The following is a 21,095-nucleotide window of genomic DNA, read 5'->3' as shown; positions in this document are numbered from 1 at the left end:
TGTGTAAAACTACCCAACAATTTTTGGTATACATTATAAGAAAATTGGTATGACATTTTCGGTGTCGCAATATTTTCGTGTTCGCCTTTTACTGCTGCTACCGATTTGAGCTATTACTTCGAATACGAATTCATGTTCGCTGACCATCGATAAAAGTCTCTGTTTTTTTTAAATTGAAATTAAACTCACCTATTTCACCTTTCAAGCTGCCCAGTATGAGACTGCCATTGCTGCTGCAGCTGCTTCCGTTGCTGCTGCTGGGACTGTTGCTTCCTCCTCCTCCTCCTCCTGAGGGAGATCCAATCTTGGCCAGCAGAGCATTTGTCGTCGTCAGCTGATGATGATGATGATGGTGATGCTGCTCGATCGGGTCCAGCCCGTTCGCCGATGCTTTGTTGTTGCCGATGCTGCAGTTGCTGTTGCTGCTGTCCTGCTGGATGAGATCGAAGGTGGTTGTCGTGCCGGAGCTGGATCCGATCGCTGAATCCAATCCTGCCGCCCCAACCGAAGCACTCTGGAATGACCCGAGCATGTCGGCCAACATTTCCGGATCCGGATAGCCGATGGTGAGACCGCTGTGATCCAGGGAGCTGCCCGAGTCCGGCGCCTGAACGGCTTCCCGTAACTGCAACGTCACCGATCCCTCGGCACCCATCGAGGCACTGCACATCAGAACCCGGGGCGGAGCTAGCCCTGCCAGGGGAAGTCGTATACTATTTTGAACCTGGAGAAAAGAAAAACGAGAAAAAGAAATCTTAGAAAAGTATGCCTACCCAAAACGACCTAAAAGGCATATGCCAATCAGGAAAAATTGACGCTTCAATAAATTCGAGGATTTACATCGGAGATCCGAGCCATAAAAATCTTTTTCCCACACAAACACCTTTTTACAGTCGGCTTCATTTTGAAGATAGAAAGAAGGAAGAAACCTTCCCCGAAAGTTAGCCCCGGGAGCGATGAAAATGCGTATATTCATAAATCCAACGATTTGACTTTTCCCTTTTCTTCCGGTGCGCTCGCAAATTCTCCGGTAAGGTACCGGTTAGACTACATTCGTCGACTGGTGGACCAGGGGAAATAAAATTTTGTGTAACGAACCGTAAACCGGGTTGGGTTGAACGGGGATTTCTTTCCTTTTCTTTCGGACCGACCATCAAATGAGAACCGGAGCTTCCTTCCGGCACTTTTCACCATCACTTAAATGCGCTGTGGATGCTACCCAGCAGTAACAGAGAAAAAAAAACCGAGAGTAACGGATGAGAAATGCTTTCCGTTTATTTTTTGTGCAAATGGAAAGATGGACCGGCGAAACGTAAGGCCGATGATCGCTCCAATAAAACATAAGTCATCCTTCGGATGGGATTTGAATTTGAAATAAGTGGAAAAGTTGGGAACTTTATCCGTACTTTCAATCCACGAATCAATTCCGTTTTATGCCAGTGATGATTCGAAATTTTGTGGTTTCGGAACAAGATGTGAAATTTCTCTGCAACAAAAACCAAGAATATGCTTAGGAACATATTCCTGATTAAAAAAAAACTCCTTTATACTAGCTTACAATAAAGATTACACTGTCAGAAAATTAATACAAAAATGTCAAAAATGACAAAATGACAAAAGTGATAAAAATTTCATTAAATACAAAAATGACAAAAATGACAAAAATGACAAAAATGACAAAAATGACAAAAATGACAAAAATGACAAAAATGACAAAAATGACAAAAATGACAAAAATGACAAAAATGACAAAAATGACAAAAATGACAAAAATGACAAAAATGACAAAAATGACAAAAATGACAAAAATGACAAAAATGACAAAAATGACAAAAATGACAAAAATGACAAAAATGACAAAAATGACAAAAATGACAAAAATGACAAAAATGACAAAAATGACAAAAATGACAAAAATGACAAAAATGACAAAAATGACAAAAATGACAAAAATGACAAAAATGACAAAAATGACAAAAATGACAAAAATGACAAAAATGACAAAAATGATAAAAATGACAAAAATGACAAAAATGACAAAAATGACAAAAATGACAAAAATGACAAAAATGACAAAAATGACAAAAATGACAAAAATGACAAAAATGACAAAAATGACAAAAATGACAAAAATGACAAAAATGACAAAAATGACAAAAATGACAAAAATGACAAAAATGACAAAAATGACAAAAATGACAAAAATGACAAAAATGACAAAAATGACAAAAATGACAAAAATGACAAAAATGACAAAAATGACAAAAATGACAAAAATGACAAAAATGACAAAAATGACAAAAATGACAAAAATGACAAAAATGACAAAAATGACAAAAATGACAAAAATGACAAGAATGACAAAAATGACAAGAATGACAAAAATGACAAAAATGACAAAAATGACAAAAATGACAAAAATGACAAAAATGACAAAAATGACAAAAATGACAAAAATGACAAAAATGACAAAAATGACAAAAATGACAAAAATGACAAAAATGACAAAAATGACAAAAATGACAAAAATGACAAAAATGACAAAAATGACAAAAATGACAAAAATGACAAAAATGACAAAAATGACAAAAATGACAAAAATGACAAAAATGACAAAAATGACAAAAATGACAAAAATGACAAAAATGACAAAAATGACAAAAATGACAAAAATGACAAAAATGACAAAAATGACAAAAATGACAAAAATGACAAAAATGACAAAAATGACAAAAATGACAAAAATGACAAAAATGACAAAAATGACAAAAATGACAAAAATGACAAAAATGACAAAAATGACAAAAATGACAAAATTGACAAAAATGACAAAAATGACAAAAATGACAAAAATGACAAAAATGACAAAAATGACAAAAATGACAAAAATGACAAAAATGACAAAAATGACAAAAATGACAAAAATGACAAAAATGACAAAAATGACAAAAATGACAAAAATGACAAAAATAACAAAAGTGACAAAAATAACAAAAATAACAAAAATAACAAAAATGACAAAAATGACAAAAATGACAAAAATGACAAAAATGACAAAAATGACAAAAATGACAAAAATGACAAAAATGACAAAAATGACAAAAATGACAAAAATGACAAAAATGACAAAAATGACAAAAATGACAAAAATGACAAAAATGACAAAAATGACAAAAATGACAAAAATGACAAAAATGACAAAAATGACAAAAATGACAAAAATGACAAAAATGACAAAAATGACAAAAATGACAAAAATGACAAAAATGACAAAAATGACAAAAATGACAAAAATGACAAAAATGACAAAAATGACAAAAATGACAAAAATGACAAAAATGACAAAAATGACAAAAATGACAAAAATGACAAAAATGACAAAAATGACAAAAATGACAAAAATGACAAAAATGACAAAAATGACAAAAATGACAAAAATGACAAGAATGACAAAAATGACAAAAATGACAAAAATGACAAAAATGACAAAAATGACAAAAATGACAAAAATGACAAAAATGACAAAAATGACAAAAATAACAAAAGTGACAAAAATAACAAAAATAACAAAAATAACAAAAATGACAAAAATGACAAAAATGACAAAAATGACAAAAATGACAAAAATGACAAAAATGACAAAAATGACAAAAATGACAAAAATGACAAAAATGACAAAAATGACAAAAATGACAAAAATGACAAAAATGACAAAAATGACAAAAATGACAAAAATGACAAAAATGACAAAAATGACAAAAATGACAAAAATGACAAAAATGACAAAAATGACAAAAATGACAAAAATGACAAAAATGACAAAAATGACAAAAATGACAAAAATGACAAAAATGACAAAAATGACAAAAATGACAAAAATGACAAAAATGACAAAAATGACAAAAATGACAAAAATGACAAAAATGACAAAAATGACAAAAATGACAAAAATGACAAAAATGACAAAAATGACAAAAATGACAAAAATGACAAAAATGACAAAACTGACAAAAATGTTTTAACTTTAATCCATGGATATGCATATTTGATTTTTTTTTTATATGAATGAAAAAGTTAGCTTGAAGTGAACCTTATTTCAACCTTGAACTGAATTCCGATAATCCGATACAACTTTTCAGCAGCAACACCGATCTGTACTTGACTGCACCAGAAGTAGAAAGCCCAGTCTTATCTTCTTCACTTTTTAGATAAAATTTTTTAATGGGGATCGTTCTCCAAAAATTGGAAAATAGAGCAAGTCCACCCGATGATAATGGTTTCGAATTGCCATCTAGCAAATGACCCTCAATCGATGGTTCTAGTTACCAGCAGCAAGGACATTCTGGTTCAAATGGACAACAAATGGTTGGAAAGTGGTTCTGGCTTTTGAAAAAGACAAGTCCCTAACCTTTTCCTATTTTGGATGGAATGGGAGGGGTCGATATGGCACATCTGCATATCGAGAGTTGCCAGTTGCCTTTTGCTAATGGAGGTTCCGGGTTCCGTCGTCGCTGAATTCCGATGACAATTTCTTGGACTAGTTGTATTGAGTTCTTTTTTTATTATTTTTTTCCTATTCGATGCCCTTTTGCGACACATGTGTGCTGACCGAAATCCAATTTCACTTCCTTCTCGTTCCTTTTTGGCAAGCCGGATTGCCACATTGAGCGTGCTTCAAGAACCGGCAAAATATGAAAATATCTTTCCCAAAAAAAGCCTGGGAAAAAAATAAGCAAGGCCATCGAAAATTCAGGATAATACACAGGCTGCGGAAGCCTACATTTAGCAGAAGATACCAAACCGGGTAAGGGAGGATGTGTTTGGAGAACACAGAATGATTTGAAGGACATAAAACCGAACTGGCACACAAGGATATGTAGGAATCAAAAAACCCCGGGAGAATTGTGCTGCCCTTTTGCCCCATCGTTGGATGATTCTGATGGTGGAAGCAAAAATATCGAGAGCACAGGACCAGAAGCAGAAAAAAGAACAACCGAACGAGGACGACAATTTCGATTCGATATGGCGAAAAGTGGTCGTAAAAATATTTAAATTTGATTACTTTTCTGGTCCAAAGCGGGGAAAAGGAAGTCAATCGGGAGGGTGTTTCTGTTTGGGTTTTGAGAGCCATTCATCTGAATGAAGGCAAAAAAAGACTGGAAAGGATGATGATGATACTTTGCAGATTGGTTCAAGTGGATAAACATAGCTCCCCGTTGAAGAAGGTGCTGCTGCTGTTGGTTCGAATAAATCAGCAAAAATTTTATAGTCGAGAATATTTCAAATGGCGCGTCAAGACAGCGTTTAGCAGCAAAACTGTCTTAAAGGTCCAATGTCGAAAATAGTCGGTCCCTCAAGCTGCCTATTTGGCAAATTCATGGGCCGAATTTCGCAAAACAGCTTTTGTTGAGTTTAAATTTGTTAATCATTTATCTACCATACATTTCAGAAATTAGAGCTACGTAATTAAATGTAGAGGCATCTTTTCCCTCATATGCCTAAATCAATCACGAGTAAATTGTTTTGAAATTTGTAGTTGTTTCAACTTCGAAGCTGCTAAATTTTTCCATTTTTATTTAAATTTAAATGGGATGACAAATTTGAAAAATAATCAAATAATTGAATGAGATTATAATGAGATTGCCAGAATTTTTTCAGCACGTATCCCAACCGGACAAACCGAAAAAATTTTATATAAAAACCTGGCAAAATCCGGGCATTTGATTTCAAATTGACGACCATAAATCCGGCAATATCCGGGCAAGAAATTGCTCAACAAAAATCAAGAAAAAAATTAAAAATTTCCGTATTAGAAGATTTTATTACCCTGGAGGACTTCTTCATTTTTCAAAGAGAGGGGTGAATGTGAGTTTTTTTTTCACATGAACAATATTGAAAATGACAAAATTCACGCTAGGTAATCATAAGTGATTTACATCAGATTTGATTCAGCCATGATCATTACATTGCATGACACATTCAATTTTAGAGATGTTAGGGGTTTCCACAGAAAAACAATGTAAAACCCGACTCAGCTTGAGCAATTTTGTGAAGGTTTTCATAAAATTTTGCATGATAAGATGATTTATTGCATTGAAAAACCTCTTGCAGTTTTCAAACAGAGAAGGTCAAACAATAATCAACCCTGACAACCAGAAGTCGTATTTTATTTTACAGATTATGTCGTATAGAATGTTATTTAAACTCATTTTCAAAGAATATTTAAATGCATTACATGGTTTGATTACGACAAGAAGAGAGACTCGTAGTTATGTGCATATGAACTCGACCTTTGTGTACGACTATTCGCAAAAAATCCGCGAAACAACCGATATAAGATTGATCAGCCGTGATTGACAGATTTTGCCGTGCTGTGCATAAAATAATTCGAAATTAAGATATTTTAACATGAAATACGATTTATATTAGCATCATTATCATAGTATTTGCTGGCAATCGTAAAAGAATAAAAATAAGTTCAATAAAATCGTTTATGATAATGAGACATCGATGATTGGAATCGTTTTTAAGGAGGTTTCAAAATATTGGTCTATTTTTAGATCATCGATGACGTGTTCTACGATTCAAAGGATTTAAGTTATAGAAATATCCAATCCCCTTGAATTTATATATTCCAAATAGCGTCGAGGAACCATCATGAGCTGCAGATCGTATCGTCAGGGATCAAGTCCAGGTACTACGATAACTTCATGAACGTTGAAAAAAAAATTCAGCAATCAGGCAAATAATAAATTGTACGATATAAACTTTAATTCGACAGCAAAAAAGGCATTTCTTTGAAATAATCTTATTTTTAATTCAACTGACGGAAAATGAGAGCCCTGCACTCAAGTCGCTGAAGACGACCAAATAAGTCGTTAAACTTCCCATATTGTTACAAAAAATGTCTTATATAAAGATATTCCGAATCGCATATTGAGCGAAAACCTATAAGATTACAACTTCAATCATCTATATGATGATGTAAATTGTCATAGTATATTCCAAAAAGAACCAGGGTAGTCGTAAACGATTCGCATGACAAATCGTGCAAATCGTAATTCAATACAATCCAAATCAAGAATATGTGTGCTAATGTACCTATATGGCCTACAAAATAAAATGTATTTACTGGTTTTGCTGCATTATATACGATATGTTTACGCGACATTGGATATAACAACCTTACAAACAAAACAAATGTTGAATTACTCATTGAATAACATTTTCAAAGCAACTTTTTTATCACATATGGAACGAGAACAAGTTTTGACATAAGTAGATGTTACATTACATTAAAACGAATAAACTGAAACTGAAAGAGTCCTATATAAATCAATGCAGAATACGAAATCAGTCAAATAATTTACATAACGAAATCATTGAAATTCTAAAGATCAACTTTAGCAAATATGAACAAAGGCAGTTATGATGTTTCTTCTTCTGATTAAGAGTTTTGCTTGAAAATAAACTTTAGGCCGTCTAGTTTACAAATTTGAAATAAAAATTTCCGAAACACTAGAAGACTAGTACGAATTAGAATTTCGAATAGATCCTGAATTTCAAGCTTCGGACATAAAAATCAGTGCTTAGAAATGGAAAAAATGGAATATAACATCAGATTCTGATAAAAAAAACCCATCCGAATTCAAAATTAAATTTCAAATCAGGTCAGAAAGTGACCTTCACTAATTTTTAAAATAATTTTTTTTTTTTTTTTGTTTCGATTATAGTCGTTTTACCATCTTTATGGCATTCGCGACTTTTTTTTTTTTTTTTTTTTTTTTTTTTTTTAAATAATAATAACTGTTAATAACACTAGTTTACAGTATTTTTTAACTAACTAAACAGAAGATATCTTTTAATGTAAAATTGTGCACTAAATCCAAAAATGAAATTTAAAAATATTTCAGTAGAACAGTTTTTTAGTTATGCTCCAAATATAAAATGTTGGAAAAATAAAAAAAATTACTTGTACTCAGGTTCAGTGCTGCAAACAATCAGTGTCAGCTTTCAATATTCAACTGAATTTACTGTAGTGTAGGCTCAGTTCTTTTCTATCTGAAATTATTCGATAATGAATAAAAAGCTAAATCCCGAAAGCACTCTGCATACTCATTCACGAATCGGCAACATCGGTGGTCAGTATACATTCAGGCTCTTTGCAGGTTCATGAGATTATCCAATCTTCATTTTCAGTATCAAGCAAACATTGCTGAAAGTGAAAAAAGCTCAATTCGATTATCATCAAGTTTAGTTGAATGGTGATAAAGCTTGTTCGTTGCGCTAGACTTGCGAAAATTGAATAACTATTGCTGAGATTTCTATTTTTTAAGGATTTTGATAAAAAACGTCTTTTCCATATAGTGTGTACAGGTGGGAAGGTTGAGAAATAAGTGTTCGGGTTGGCGAGAAGAACGCTAGCGAAGGAGCGTGTGGGACGAATGTATGGGACAAAACTATGACAAAATTACGACAAAAATATAACAAAATTATGACAAATGACAAAACATGACTAATATGGTAAAAGTATGACAAAATTATGCCATAAAAATATAACAAAGTGACTTAATTTGCGAAAAACAACAAATGTGGTAAACAATTGACAAAAATGTGTTAACTATAACAAAAATATGACAAAATATTTGCAAAAAAAATCAAAATTATGACAAGCGTGGAAAAAATATGACGAATATACAAACCAAATAACCATAAGATGACATAAAATTGTGATAAAAATAAAACAAATTCATGACATAAATAAGACAAATATGATAAAACTTTTATTGAAATATGGCAAAAAATTTAAATTAAAAGGACAAAAATGTCGTCAAACTATGTAAAATTATGACAAAGTGATAAAAACATGAAAAATGTCATATATTTCAGATTTTTGTCATTTTTTTCTACTAAATTTGTCATATGTTTGCCATGTTTTTTTTTCATTTTATTTTTTATTTGTTGTTATAATTTTGTCATATTTATCAAATTTCTGACATAATTTTGTCTTATTTTTATCACATTTGTCATATTTTTGACTAAGGTTTATCGAAATTTTTGTCATTTTATTGTTAAATCAATGTCATATTTCTGTCATAATTTTGACATATTTTTGTCATTTTTGTCAGATTGTTGTCATAATTTTGTTTTTTTTTGTCATGTTGTGTTATAGTATTGTCAAAATTTCGCTTAACCTTTGCAATATTTTTCATATTTTTGTCATCTTTTTATCACATTTGTCATTTTCTTATCTTATCTGTCAGATTTTTGTTATGTATTTTTTATGTTTTGTCATTTTATAGTTATTCATTGTCATATTTAGGCCATAATTTTGTCATATTTGGCAGATTGCTGTCATTTTATTTTCATATCTATCAGATTTTGGTCATACTAAATATTTTCGTAATTTTGTCATGTTTTCACCATATTTATTACATTTTGTCGTGATTTTGTCATTTTTTCAACACAATTGTCAAATTCATGTCATATTTGTCAGATTTTCGTCATGTCGTCATGAATAAATTTATATCCTTTTCTCTTCCTGTTTCCTCTGAGTAATCGTTTAGTCTTAGCGGATTTCAAATCGGGTTTTCTTTTCGAATCCCAATTCACAATTTTTGAAATTGGTATAAACAAATGCCTACTGAAATTATCAGCAACTTTAGCTGACACCGACTGAATGCTAAAGCTACATTCACTGATCGAATGCAGTGAGTGACAGAAACGCCTAAGCGAAAGACGCTTTCGTAACAGTCGAGTGAAACAAGTTAGTTCGGGTTTACGAGTGAGCTTTCTACTGACTGATAGACATAGACTTCTCGCAAAGCTTGCCGTAAGCACGAAGATGACCGAGCCGATCAGAAGCTTTTATATTTTTTGACTTTTCTATTTCATTCATTTCAGTTTAAGCTTTTACCACTGAAAGAAAATCACAGTCAATATCATTCGTGCTTTCGGAAAATTTGCAGCACTGCTCAGGTTCAATTATCTCGGATACATTAATTTGAGATCTCTTTCTTGCATATTGAAGGTGAATAAATTTGCTATCGATCATTTGAACTTTATTTTTGCATATGGACTTATTACAAAAAAGTGATTGCGGTTCAAAGATTGTATTATGGCCGGAAATTCTTGTATAAAAAGCAATGCATAAAAAGTACACATTGCGCGTTAAATGACAATTTTCGGCTAAAATATAGTTTAGGCTTTAAGAAAATTATTCATAAAAAGCAATCGGCTGGTGGAAAAAAAAAGTAATCAATGAAAAACCATATTTTTGTTCCTCCCGAGCAAATACCTTAAAATAAAATTCAAGTTTGAGACTCAAGCAAACCTTTCGCATGGTCAGATCGTTCTGAAATTTGGCATGTGACCTTCTGGTAAGCTAATAATTAGTTTTAACTTGGAGCGAGTGATATTTACCATGTTTGATTCTTCCTATACTATGATAAGTACACTACGGTTCGTTAAATTTTTCAAAAATGGAAAAATAGTTTGAAACAAAGATTTCAAGTGGTTATTCATCGAAATCGGTTGAAAATTGAAGAAGTTATGATGGTTACTTTACCAAGTCAGTAATTTTTGCATTTTTGAATAATTTAACGAACCGTGGTGTACTCATCATAGTATAGGAAGAATTAAACATCACTCGCTCCAAGTTAATACTAACTATTTGCTTACCAGAATGTCACATGTCAAATTTCAGAACGATTTAAGATGAACATAAAAACCATTTTTTTGAAATGTTACTTTCGAGTCTAAAACATTTGCTGAAACAAATTTTTATCTGAAAAAATGCGTTTTACAATTTTTTTTTCTATCATAAAGTCACTAATATCAACAATACTGTTGATCATACGGAAAAATTAAGTTCAGATGATCGATAGAAAATTTATTCACCTTAAATATGCAAAAAAGAAATTTAAAATTAATGTAATACATTCCCAGATATTTGAACCTGAGTACAAATACTTTTATATATTTTTCCAAAATTTCATATTTGGAGCATAACTGGAAAACTGTTCTACTATGATTTTTTGAATATCATTTTTGGATTCAGCGCACGATTTCACAGTAAAAATAAAGGTTGGTCAATAAAGTTCAAGATTTTTTAAAAATTTTGTAAACTAATGTTATTTATCATATTAGGATATAAATTTCTTTTCTTCATTTTCCACTAAAGGATTTATTGAAAAATTTCGGGGTATTTTTTTTTTAATTTGAAGAACAAAATAATTTCATCCCCATTTGAAATGTGAATTTATAATTCCATTTGTAACGAAACACAGAGTTGATGATTTTATTTGGTTAAAAGGGTAACATATTTTTTTTTTCAGAGTGTCAGTGATGAAAGCCAAAAATAAAATCATTTTTTATATTGAAAATTTTACAGTTATCAAAATCAAAGGCTAAAAACGTTCATATTTGAAGTTCACATAATTTACTCAATTTATTTATAATGCAATATGTTCAATTCATTGTTGAAAGTTTGAATTGACAAAATATGGATTGGGAAATACATAGAAATACAATGATCTACATTGTATTTACAATTTAATAAACTTGTAAAGATCACCATTACAAGTTTGTCTGACTTCACCAAAGAAAGTTTAAAATAGTTTTATTTTAGTTTGTTGAAAATTGCATAACGATTTGACTTTTGCTTTGAATAATATCAAAAAAATTTACTAGTGTATTTTGTTCGAAAATCGTTCAAAATAAAAAAAAGATGTTCTAGATCCCTTAATGGATTTCTTTCGATAGTTTTGCGTTGGATAAGAGAAAGTCTTCTTTGGAATTTGGCAAACTTATGCAGATGTCGAATTTTTTTTAAATCATTCTAAAAAGACACCGCGAGGAGTACACTAAATAGCCACAGCTTATCAAAACAAACGGGGGAAAAGTGACAAAATATGAATTTAAAATAAAAACACACCATTCGAATCCACGAAATTGATAATCATTTCAAAAGCTGTCATGACAATTGACTCTCAACAATATTGATCAGTTCATTATGATGGAAATTCTTCCATAAAAATCTCATATTTTATAGTTGAATTCTTGTACTCTTTAGAGTGTCCTAGCCGGCATTTCCCGACCGGGTGTTTCCAGGAATAAATAAAAATTCCCGAACCCAATAAAAAGTGCTAAATGACTACAAATTTTAAAGATCTAAATAGGAAAAATGGATTAGATTGAACAAAAAAAATCATAGTTCTACCTTTATACATGACTAAGACTCATTTTTTTTCCTAAAAACTGGTTAAAGAATTGCATTTTATAAAAAATGGTTTTTTGTTCGAAAACTTGAAAACTTGAACTTGAAAAAGTGAAAAAGGACAAAAAATCTTTTAAACTAAACAATTCCTATTAAAAAAATACAATGAAAATAATCTGAATGTTCTATTTTGCAACATTTATCATTCGGAACTTCTGTTTCGCAAACTTTTGACAGTAACAAAATCATTGGCAAAGAAATGGCATATTTTTTAACTCAAAATAATCTGAAAATCATCCTGATTTAAATCAATTGATTATTATCCTGAAGTCTAGCTAACATACTTGTATCGATGGTGAGAAATATTTCTCAATTTTATCAAATTTTTGCAGCAAGAATCAGTCAAATTTTAAATTTTTTGCAATACAAACTACCTAAAAATTTAAAAATGCCATGTCGATTGATGCCATACAGATGCAGTACAGTGTTAAAAGCTTCATTATAATTTTTTTCTGGGATCCCGAGAATTCCCGGGAAAAGGATCGTCAGATTTCCCAATTCTCGGGAAATGGACACTCTAGTACGCTTATGATTGGTTGCTCAGATAACTTTGGCACGCTATTGGTTTTGGTGTAAGATTTTTTCCCCTATATTTACTCCTCATTAGACTGGCCCATAACAAAAAAATCCTTATACTCCACGCGGCACCCCCTAGGTTGGTGCATTTAGGTGAAAAAATGACTTTCTGAAAGTTTCAGGTCGTTTGGAAGAAGCACGAGCTGGCGCAAAAGACTTGAAATTTGTATGGAGATTTTCGGCAAAATGTTTGAAAAATCGACTTACTTTCACTCTTTGTGTTCTTCAATATGTTTCCAGTATGCTAGAAAGCTCAGAATTTCAGGAATTGTAGTTCAAACAATGACAAACAAGTTTGTAGAAGATTGTGACGCGATAGGAGTTGACTGTGATGAGTTATCCGCAATAAAATATGTGATTTTTTTCCCATTTCATTGATATATTGTGAACCGATTATTAGTACTAAGTTGATCGCATTGTCACACAATGAGAATTACAGAAAGAAAGTTTGTGCCTTCGGCAAGGTTGTAGCTTATTTTATAACAAATATCTTTGCAAAAAGTTGAAAGAAAGGTTTGAAAAACTATAAACTGCTGCATTGTGCGACGACGCGATCAAGTTAGTGCGATTATTAGCTCATACACCGTTCCGATATATCAATGAAATGCGAAAAAAATCACACATTCAATTGCGGATAACTCATCACAGTCAACTCGTATCGCGTCACAATCTTCTACAAACTTGTTTGTCATTGTTTGAACTACAATTCCTGAAATTCTGAGCTTTCTAGCATACTGGAAACATATTGAAGAACACAAAGAGTGAAAGTATGTCGATTTTTCATACATTTTGCCGAAAATCTCCATACAAATTTCAAGTCTTTTGCGCCAGCTCGTGCTTCTGACAAATGACCTGAGACTTTCAGAAAGTCATTTTTTCACCTAAATACACCAATCTAGGGGGTGCCGCGTTGAAAAAAATGTTGTAAAAATCATCCCATACAAATTTGGGCCAGTCTACTCCTCATGTTACTCAGGGTAAACCCGGATCCACGTAATTCGAAGCCCGGAAGTTCGGAGTGCACCGGTTTTGTTGATCCACCAAAAATCACGTCCTTAAGCTAGGGCTGCTTTTGGGATAGTTTTTCTTCTTCGTTGAAACAGCTGGTCTATGTTGGGTCAGAAAACTTACTTTCACAGTTGTAGTTCAAGAGGAAAATTTCACTTTAATGTTCAAAACGAGGGTCGTCGAAAAGGGGCTAGGAGCAAAACTCACCCTACGATGATTAACTGAAACCGAAAACTTTGCCATGCTTTAATAGTATTCATTTGGAGTCATAAATTTTCTCGATTCTATTAAACGTTAGCTAGACGTAGTCCAGTAATTTAAACTTTCAATCCTTGAATAGAGTGGTTTCTAGTGGGATCTATTGAGTGTTTTTAATTTGTTTTCACTCCTTTCAAGTATTAGAAAATCAGTAAAATATAAATGGGAGCACCCCGGCCAAATTCACAATCATGATTGTCTTCCCAAGAGCCTTTTCCAAAACAGCGCTGAAAGTTAGAAATAACGAAAAAAAAACCATCCTCAAAGATGGGAAAATCCAATCATTCCGATAGCCTTCCGGGGGGTCCCGTCGATAAAGAATGAGAAAGAGGCTATCATCCAATTTTCAGTTTCTCGCAAATAGCGCTAGCTGCCACCGCCGGTTGGCCTTTAGCTGGAATCAATTTGTAGCCAGCGAGCGATCATCCCCCCATACTCCTTGAGCTTGCTTGTCGGGAAATCTACTCGACCGACTCTTGAATGGGACATGTGCTGCCGAGACCCCGAGACTAGATAAAAATCGAAGCATCACCAAAAGAAATCGAAGAGGCGCGGTTCCATTTCGATGTGGCTCGATATACCTATAGATAGGTACTACATATTTCGGATGGATATTCGGTGGATTTTACGATCCCACCAGGAGGAGACACATTCTCCATAAACCCATAAACAGTTGCTTTTGCAGCAGCTTTTCGGGGTGGAAAATTTTTCTGCCAGAGCTTTTGCCAGCTTTTGCCTTTTGCCTATTTTTGCTTCTCAGGTTCCAGATCAGCATCAGCAGCAGCACATGTTGGCCCAAACGATTTCCAATAACAATAAAAGTAATAAAGAACGAATAAAAACCTCCGTAGATAGGTAGGGGAGATAGTGGCGAAAAAATGCTTCCAGTCATGAAGTTGTGAGAAGAAAAAAATCGCATGCTTCAGAGGCTTCTATTTGTATATGTAAATGGTTTTGGACATATGGAAATAATCTGTCTATTTGGCAGGCCATTTGTAATAACTGGACAAAAAAAGAATGAAAAGAAAAAACTGTAAATGGATGCTGAGTCACTGAATCGGAAAGGTCCTGAGACCTGATGAAATACGCTGAGCAACATTTTCGAATCCATTTTCTGGAAACACTTTTCTCGTGCTAGTATATACACATTTAAAACTTATAATTTTCTAAATAGGTACCTATTATGTTTATAAAATTTTTTTCTCTCGATGACAACTTACGTTCTTGATGTATGGATTTACTCAAAATAATATTATTTTTGGATTTCTTGAAAAAGGGGTTAATTTCTTGCTTCCTTGTAACTCGCTGGAAATTTTTAACAACTCATTGCTGTCCTTTCAACTCACATTTCAAATTCCAAGCTGTCCTTCCAACTCACTAGAAATTTTTTTTGCGTTGTTCAGGCTGTCCCCTCAACTCGCCTTTCAATTTGAAGCAGTCCTCCCAACCCGCTTTTCAATTTAAAGCTGCCCTCTTAACTTGCTTGAAATTTTCATCGATTTAATCAGGCTGTCCTCTCAACTCGCCCTTCTATTTCAAGCTGCCCTCTCATCTCGATTGAAATTTCAATTGATTTCTTCAGGCTGTTCTCTCAACTCGCCTTTAAATTCCAAGCTGCCCTTTCAACTCGCTTGAAAATTTGATTATTTTTTCAGGCTGTCCTCTCAACTCGCTTGAATATTTTTTGGGAATATATTCAGGTTGTCCTCTCAGCTTGCTTTCAATTTCAAGCAGTCCTCCCAACTCGTTTTTCAATTTTAAGCTGCCCTATTAACTCGCTTATAATTTTCATCGATTTGTTCAGGTTGTCCTCTCAACTCGCTTGAAATTTCTACAAATTTCTTCAGGCTGTCCTCTCAACTCGTCTTTTTATTCCAAGAAGCCCTTTCAACTCGCTTGAAATTATTATTTCTTTTTTTCAGGTTGTCCTCTCAACTGGCTTTGAATTTTTATCTATTTATTCAGGCTGTCCTCTCAGCTCGCTTTTCAATTTTTAGCTGTGCTCTCAATTCGCTTGAAATTTTCATCGATTTATTCAGGCTGTCCTCCCAACTCGCCCTTCAATTTCAAGCTGCCCTCTCAACTCGCTTGAAATTTCTATTGATTTCTTCAGGCTGTCCTCTCAACTCGTCTTTTAATTGTAAGCTGCCTTTTCAACTTGCTTGAAATTTTTATTGCTTTTTTCAGGCTGTCCTCTTGACTCACTAGAATTTTTACAAATTTGTTCAGGCTGTCCTCTCAGCTCGCCTTTCAATTTCAAGTAGTCCTTAAAATTCGCTTTTCAATTTCAAGTTGCTCACTTAACTCGCTTGAAATTTTCATCGATTTATTCAGGCAGGTCTCTCAACTTGCTTGAAATTTCTATTGATTTCTTCAGGCTGTCCTCTCAACTCACTTTTCAATTTAAAGCTGCGCTCTAAATTCGCTTGAAATTTTTATCGATTTATTCATGCAGTTCTCTCAACTCGCCTTTCCAATTTTGAGCAGTCGCTGAGCTATCGATTTCTTCAGACTGTCCTCTCAACTGGTCTTTTAATTCCAAACTGCCCTTTCAACTCGCATGAAATTTTTAATACTTCGGACAGGCTGATCCTTAACTCGCTTAAAATTTTGTTCGATTGATTCAGGCTGTCCTCAGTGGCTCGCTTTTCAATTTCAAGCAGTCCTCCCTACTCGCTTTTCAATTTCAAGCTGCCCTCTTAACTTGTTTGAAATTTTCATCGATTTATTCTGGCTGTCCTCTCAACTCGCTTGAGATTACAATTGATTTCTTCAGGCTGTCCCCTCTACTGGTTTTTTAATTCCAAACTGTTCTTTTAACTCGCTTGAAATTTCTATTGATTTCTTCAGGCTGTCTCCTCAACTCGTCTTTTAATTCCAAGCTGCTCTTTTAACTCGCTTCCATTTTTTTGTTTTTTTTTTCAGGCTGTCCTCTAAGCTCGCTTGAAATTTTTATGGATTTGTTAAGGCTGTCCTCTCAGCTCGCCTCTCAATTTCAAGCAATCCTCCCAACTCGCTTTTTAATTTCAAGATAACCTCTTAACTCACCTGAAAATTTCATCGATTTTTTCAAGTTGTCCTCTCAAATCGGTTAAAATTTCTGTTGATTTCTTCAGGCTGTCCTCTCAACTCTTCTTTTAATTCCAAGTTGCCTTTCAACTCGCTTAAATTTTATTCTCGATTTCTCCAGGCTCGTCCTCGCATTTCACCTCTTAAAGCCCAAGCTGTCCTTTCAACTTGCTCGAAATTTCTATCGATTTGTTCAGGCTGTAATCTCAACTCGTCTTTTAATTATAATCTGTCCTCTCAACTCGCCTTTAAAATTTCAAGCTGCTTTCTGAACACACATGAAATTTTCATCGATTTATTCAGGCTGTCCTCTCAACTTGCTTGAAATTTTTATGGATTTATTTAAGCGGTCCTCTCAGCTTGCCTTTCAATTTCAAGCAGTCTTCCCAACTCGCTTTTAAATTTCAAGATGTTCTCTTAACTCGCTTGAAATTTTCATAGATTTATTCAGGCTGCCCTCTCAACTCGTTGGAAATTTCTATTGATTTTTTCAGGCTGTCCTCTCAACTCGTCTTTTAATTCAAACTGTCCTTACAACTCGCTTGCAATTTTTACTGCTTTTTTCAGGCTGTCCTCTTAGCTCGCTTGAAATTTCTATGGATTTGTTTAGGCTGTCCTCGCCACCTCGCCTTTCAATTTCAAGCAGTCCTCCCAACTTGCTTGAAATTTCAAGATGCCCTCTTAACTCGCTTGAAATTTTCATAGATTTATTCAGGCTGTCCTCTCAACTCGCTTGAAATTTATATTGATTTCTTCAGGCTGTCCTCTCAACTCGTCTTTTAATTCCAAGCTGCTCTTTCAACTCGCTTGAAATTCTTATAGATTTGTTCAGGCTGTTCTCTCAGCTCGCTTTTCAATTTCAAGCAGTCCTCCCAACTCGCTTTTCAATTTCATGCTGCCCTCTTAACTCGCTTGAAATTTTCATCGATTTATTCAGGCTGTCCTCTCAACTCACTTGAAATTTCTATAAATTTTTTCAGGCTGTCCTCTCAATTCGCCTTTTAATTTCGAGCTGCCCTCTCAACTAGCTTCAAATTTTTATCGATTTATTCAGGCTGTACTCTCAGCTCAACTTTCAATTTGAAGCTACCCTCTCAACTCGCTTGAAATTTTCATCGATTTGTTCAGGCTGTCCTCTCAACTTGCCCTTCAATTTCGAGCTGCCCTCTCAGCTCGCTTGAAATTTGTATTGCTTTTTTCAGGCTGTCCTCTCAACTGGCTTTCAATTTTTATCGATTTATTCAGGCTGTCCTCTCAGATCGCCTTTCAATTTCAAGCAGTTATTCCAACTCGCTTTACAATCAACTCTCTTGAAATTGTCTGTGTGTCCTCTCAACTCGTCTTTCAATTCCAAGCTGCCCTTTCAACTCGCTTGAAATTTCAATTGCTTTTTTCAGGCTGTCCTCTGAACTCGCTTGAAATTTTTGAGGATTGGTTCAGGCTGTCCTCTCAATTCGCCTTTCGATTGCGAGCTGCCCTCTCAACTGCCTTTAATTTTTTTATCGATTCGTTTTCCCTTTTGTAGTCCCTCTCAGCTCGCTTTTCAATTTCAAGCTGCCATCCTAACTCGCTTGAAATTTTCATCGATTTATTCATCCTGTCCTCTTAGCTCGCCTTTCAATTTCAAGCTGCCATCCTAACTCGCTTGAAATTTTCGTAGATTTATTCAGGCTGTGCTCTCAACACTTGCTTAAAATTTTAATTGTTTTTTCAGGCTGTACTCTAAACTCGTTTGAAAGTTTATTTTGATTTGTCCAGGCTGTCATCTAAGCTCGCCTTTCAATTTCAAGCAGTCTTCCCAACTCGCATTTAATTTTCAAGCTGCCCTCTTTACTCGCTTGAAATTTTGATCGATTTATTCAGGCTGTCCTCTCAACTCGCCTTTTCATTTCCAGCTGCCCTCTCAGCTAGCTTTAAAGTTTTATTGATTTCTTCAGGCTGTCCTCTCAGCTCCCCTTTCAATTTCAAGTTGCCCTCTTAACTCGCTTGAAGTTTTTATGGATTTGTTCAACTGACTTTCAATTTTCATCGATTTATTCAGGCTGTCCTCTCGTCTTTTAATTCCAAGCTGTCCTTTCAACTCGCTTGAAATTTTTATTGCTTGTTCAGGCTGTCCTCTCATTTTACATTAAGTCCAACATAAATTTGAAAATTTGAGAATGTAAGGTTGGCAACTTGAAACCAATTTGATTTTCAACATTTAATTTACTGTTTTTTGGTTTAAAAAAAAATGGTTATACTTTTACTGCAATTTCCCGAGCTTATGAGCAAGAATTTTCTTAAAACCAGCGTTAAAATCGTAATACTTTCACTGCATTTTCCAGAAAGCTCGAGGAGAGTTAATCCCTGACTTTGTTCCTTAAATATATTTACTTCGAGGCCGGATTGTCTTACAAAGATCAAATGTTCGAGAAAAAGCACACTTATAGTCATAACAATTTGATTAAAATATAGACAAAATGTGAATTGAAAATCTTTTTCTATCATTTTCAAACGTTAAAAAATTATAATTCAAATATTTATTCCATTATGCCAATCGTGAAAGTGCATATTTTGCCATATTTTCAATGCAAAAAGGGATGAGCATGAGATTACAAAAAATTATCCAAAACTTACATTTTTTAAATGATTACCTGGAAAAGGGACTTAAAGATTGATTTAGTTCAAAAATAGAAATGTTCGCTTCAAAGTTTGTCATGACATAAGGTTGTGGAAAAACTTTTGAAATTTTCATTTTCTAAGACTTAAGAGCATTGTAATGTGTTTTTGGGACTTTATTAGGACTACGTTTTCTCCTTTTTTAGTCATTTTTGTTCGGTATTTATAGCTTCTGTCCCCGAAATTTAAACATTTTCCTCAATATTTATTGCGCAAAACCTTGAAGTCTCATCCATCGATATCACCCAAAAGCTGTAGCATTTTCCGGGAGAAACTCTCGTAGGACAAAGTCCATCGATCCAGTCACGTCGTCGTTTAGCGCCTTTGGCACGTAATCGAGCAAAACTTTTCGAAAATCTCCCCGAGGAGGAGGACCATCGTCGTTTTCGTCGTCGTCGTCGTCGTTCGGATTCCCTAGAACCGTTTGCTGGAACCAGGAAGAACCAACTTTCCGGATGCCACTACTAATCATCCCACGCACTCTAGTAGGTTCGTCTAACAAATTTAGAATCCTCAGATGCTTCTTGGTGTGGCGTAGACTTCCAGGAAAATTTTCTCCGGAAAACCAACACCGAATGGTGAGATTTTCCTTTTCGGCACCACCACGTGGACGAAATCGGGGGCGTCGATTCTCCTAACGAGCTCGAAACTTTCCACATGTGATCTACTAATTTAATTTCGGGTTGATGAGGACCATCTCCAAAATTCTCCGAATTTTGGATGCTTTAAGTCGATGGCAACAATATTGATTAGAACAATATTTTTTTTAGAAATGAGAGAAAATTTCTGCTTAATATTTTTGTAAGACGCTTGAAAAGGAAGTGAATGTTTCAATCAAAGCTGAATATCTTCATCCGAAAAATTTAGGAAAAAAAACTTCCATCAATTTGGATCTCGTTAAATAAAGCGAAAAAAAATCATAAATAGCTCATCACTGATTGCCCTTATCACATCCCAAAATTCAGGACCAGACTAAAAAAAAATTCACAACAAGGGAGGGAAAAAATCGATTCATCCACGCTTAAAAACAACAGAATTCCAGCGCAGATAGGAGGAAAAAAATCCACCCGGATGCCAATCAGCATTTCTCTCTGTCAATTCCCTCGTTTCCTAAATTGGGCGGTCACCGACCGCACATTTCCTTTTTCCATTTTTTTTGGACGTTTGTGTGTGTGGTCCAGTTTTGCGAATTCAAATTTGCTGCCCAGTGTCGGAGAAAAATTTCATTTTCTTTGCGTCCGCAAAACTA

At 34.0% G+C, this 21,095-nt stretch overlaps 1 protein-coding gene across 5 annotated transcripts in view; it reads right to left on the bottom strand.

Annotated features, from left to right (window-relative positions):
• LOC129740513 (serine-rich adhesin for platelets) overlaps positions 1–21,095 on the bottom strand; it is a 420,359-nt gene that overhangs the window by 131,278 nt on the left and 267,986 nt on the right. For all 5 annotated transcript variants that reach the window (XM_055732213.1, XM_055732228.1, XM_055732220.1 and 2 more), the window contains exon 4: positions 190–724. In XM_055732213.1, the coding sequence (XP_055588188.1) occupies positions 190–724 (535 nt within the window). The remainder of the gene's footprint in view (positions 1–189; positions 725–21,095) is intronic.

This window comes from Uranotaenia lowii, chromosome 1 (genome assembly GCF_029784155.1).
Source record: "Uranotaenia lowii strain MFRU-FL chromosome 1, ASM2978415v1, whole genome shotgun sequence".
In the NCBI taxonomy this organism is placed as follows: Eukaryota; Metazoa; Arthropoda; class Insecta; order Diptera; family Culicidae; genus Uranotaenia; species Uranotaenia lowii.
The sequence above is the reverse complement of the archived record's forward strand: the minus strand, read 5'-3'. Positions and strand labels throughout refer to the sequence as shown.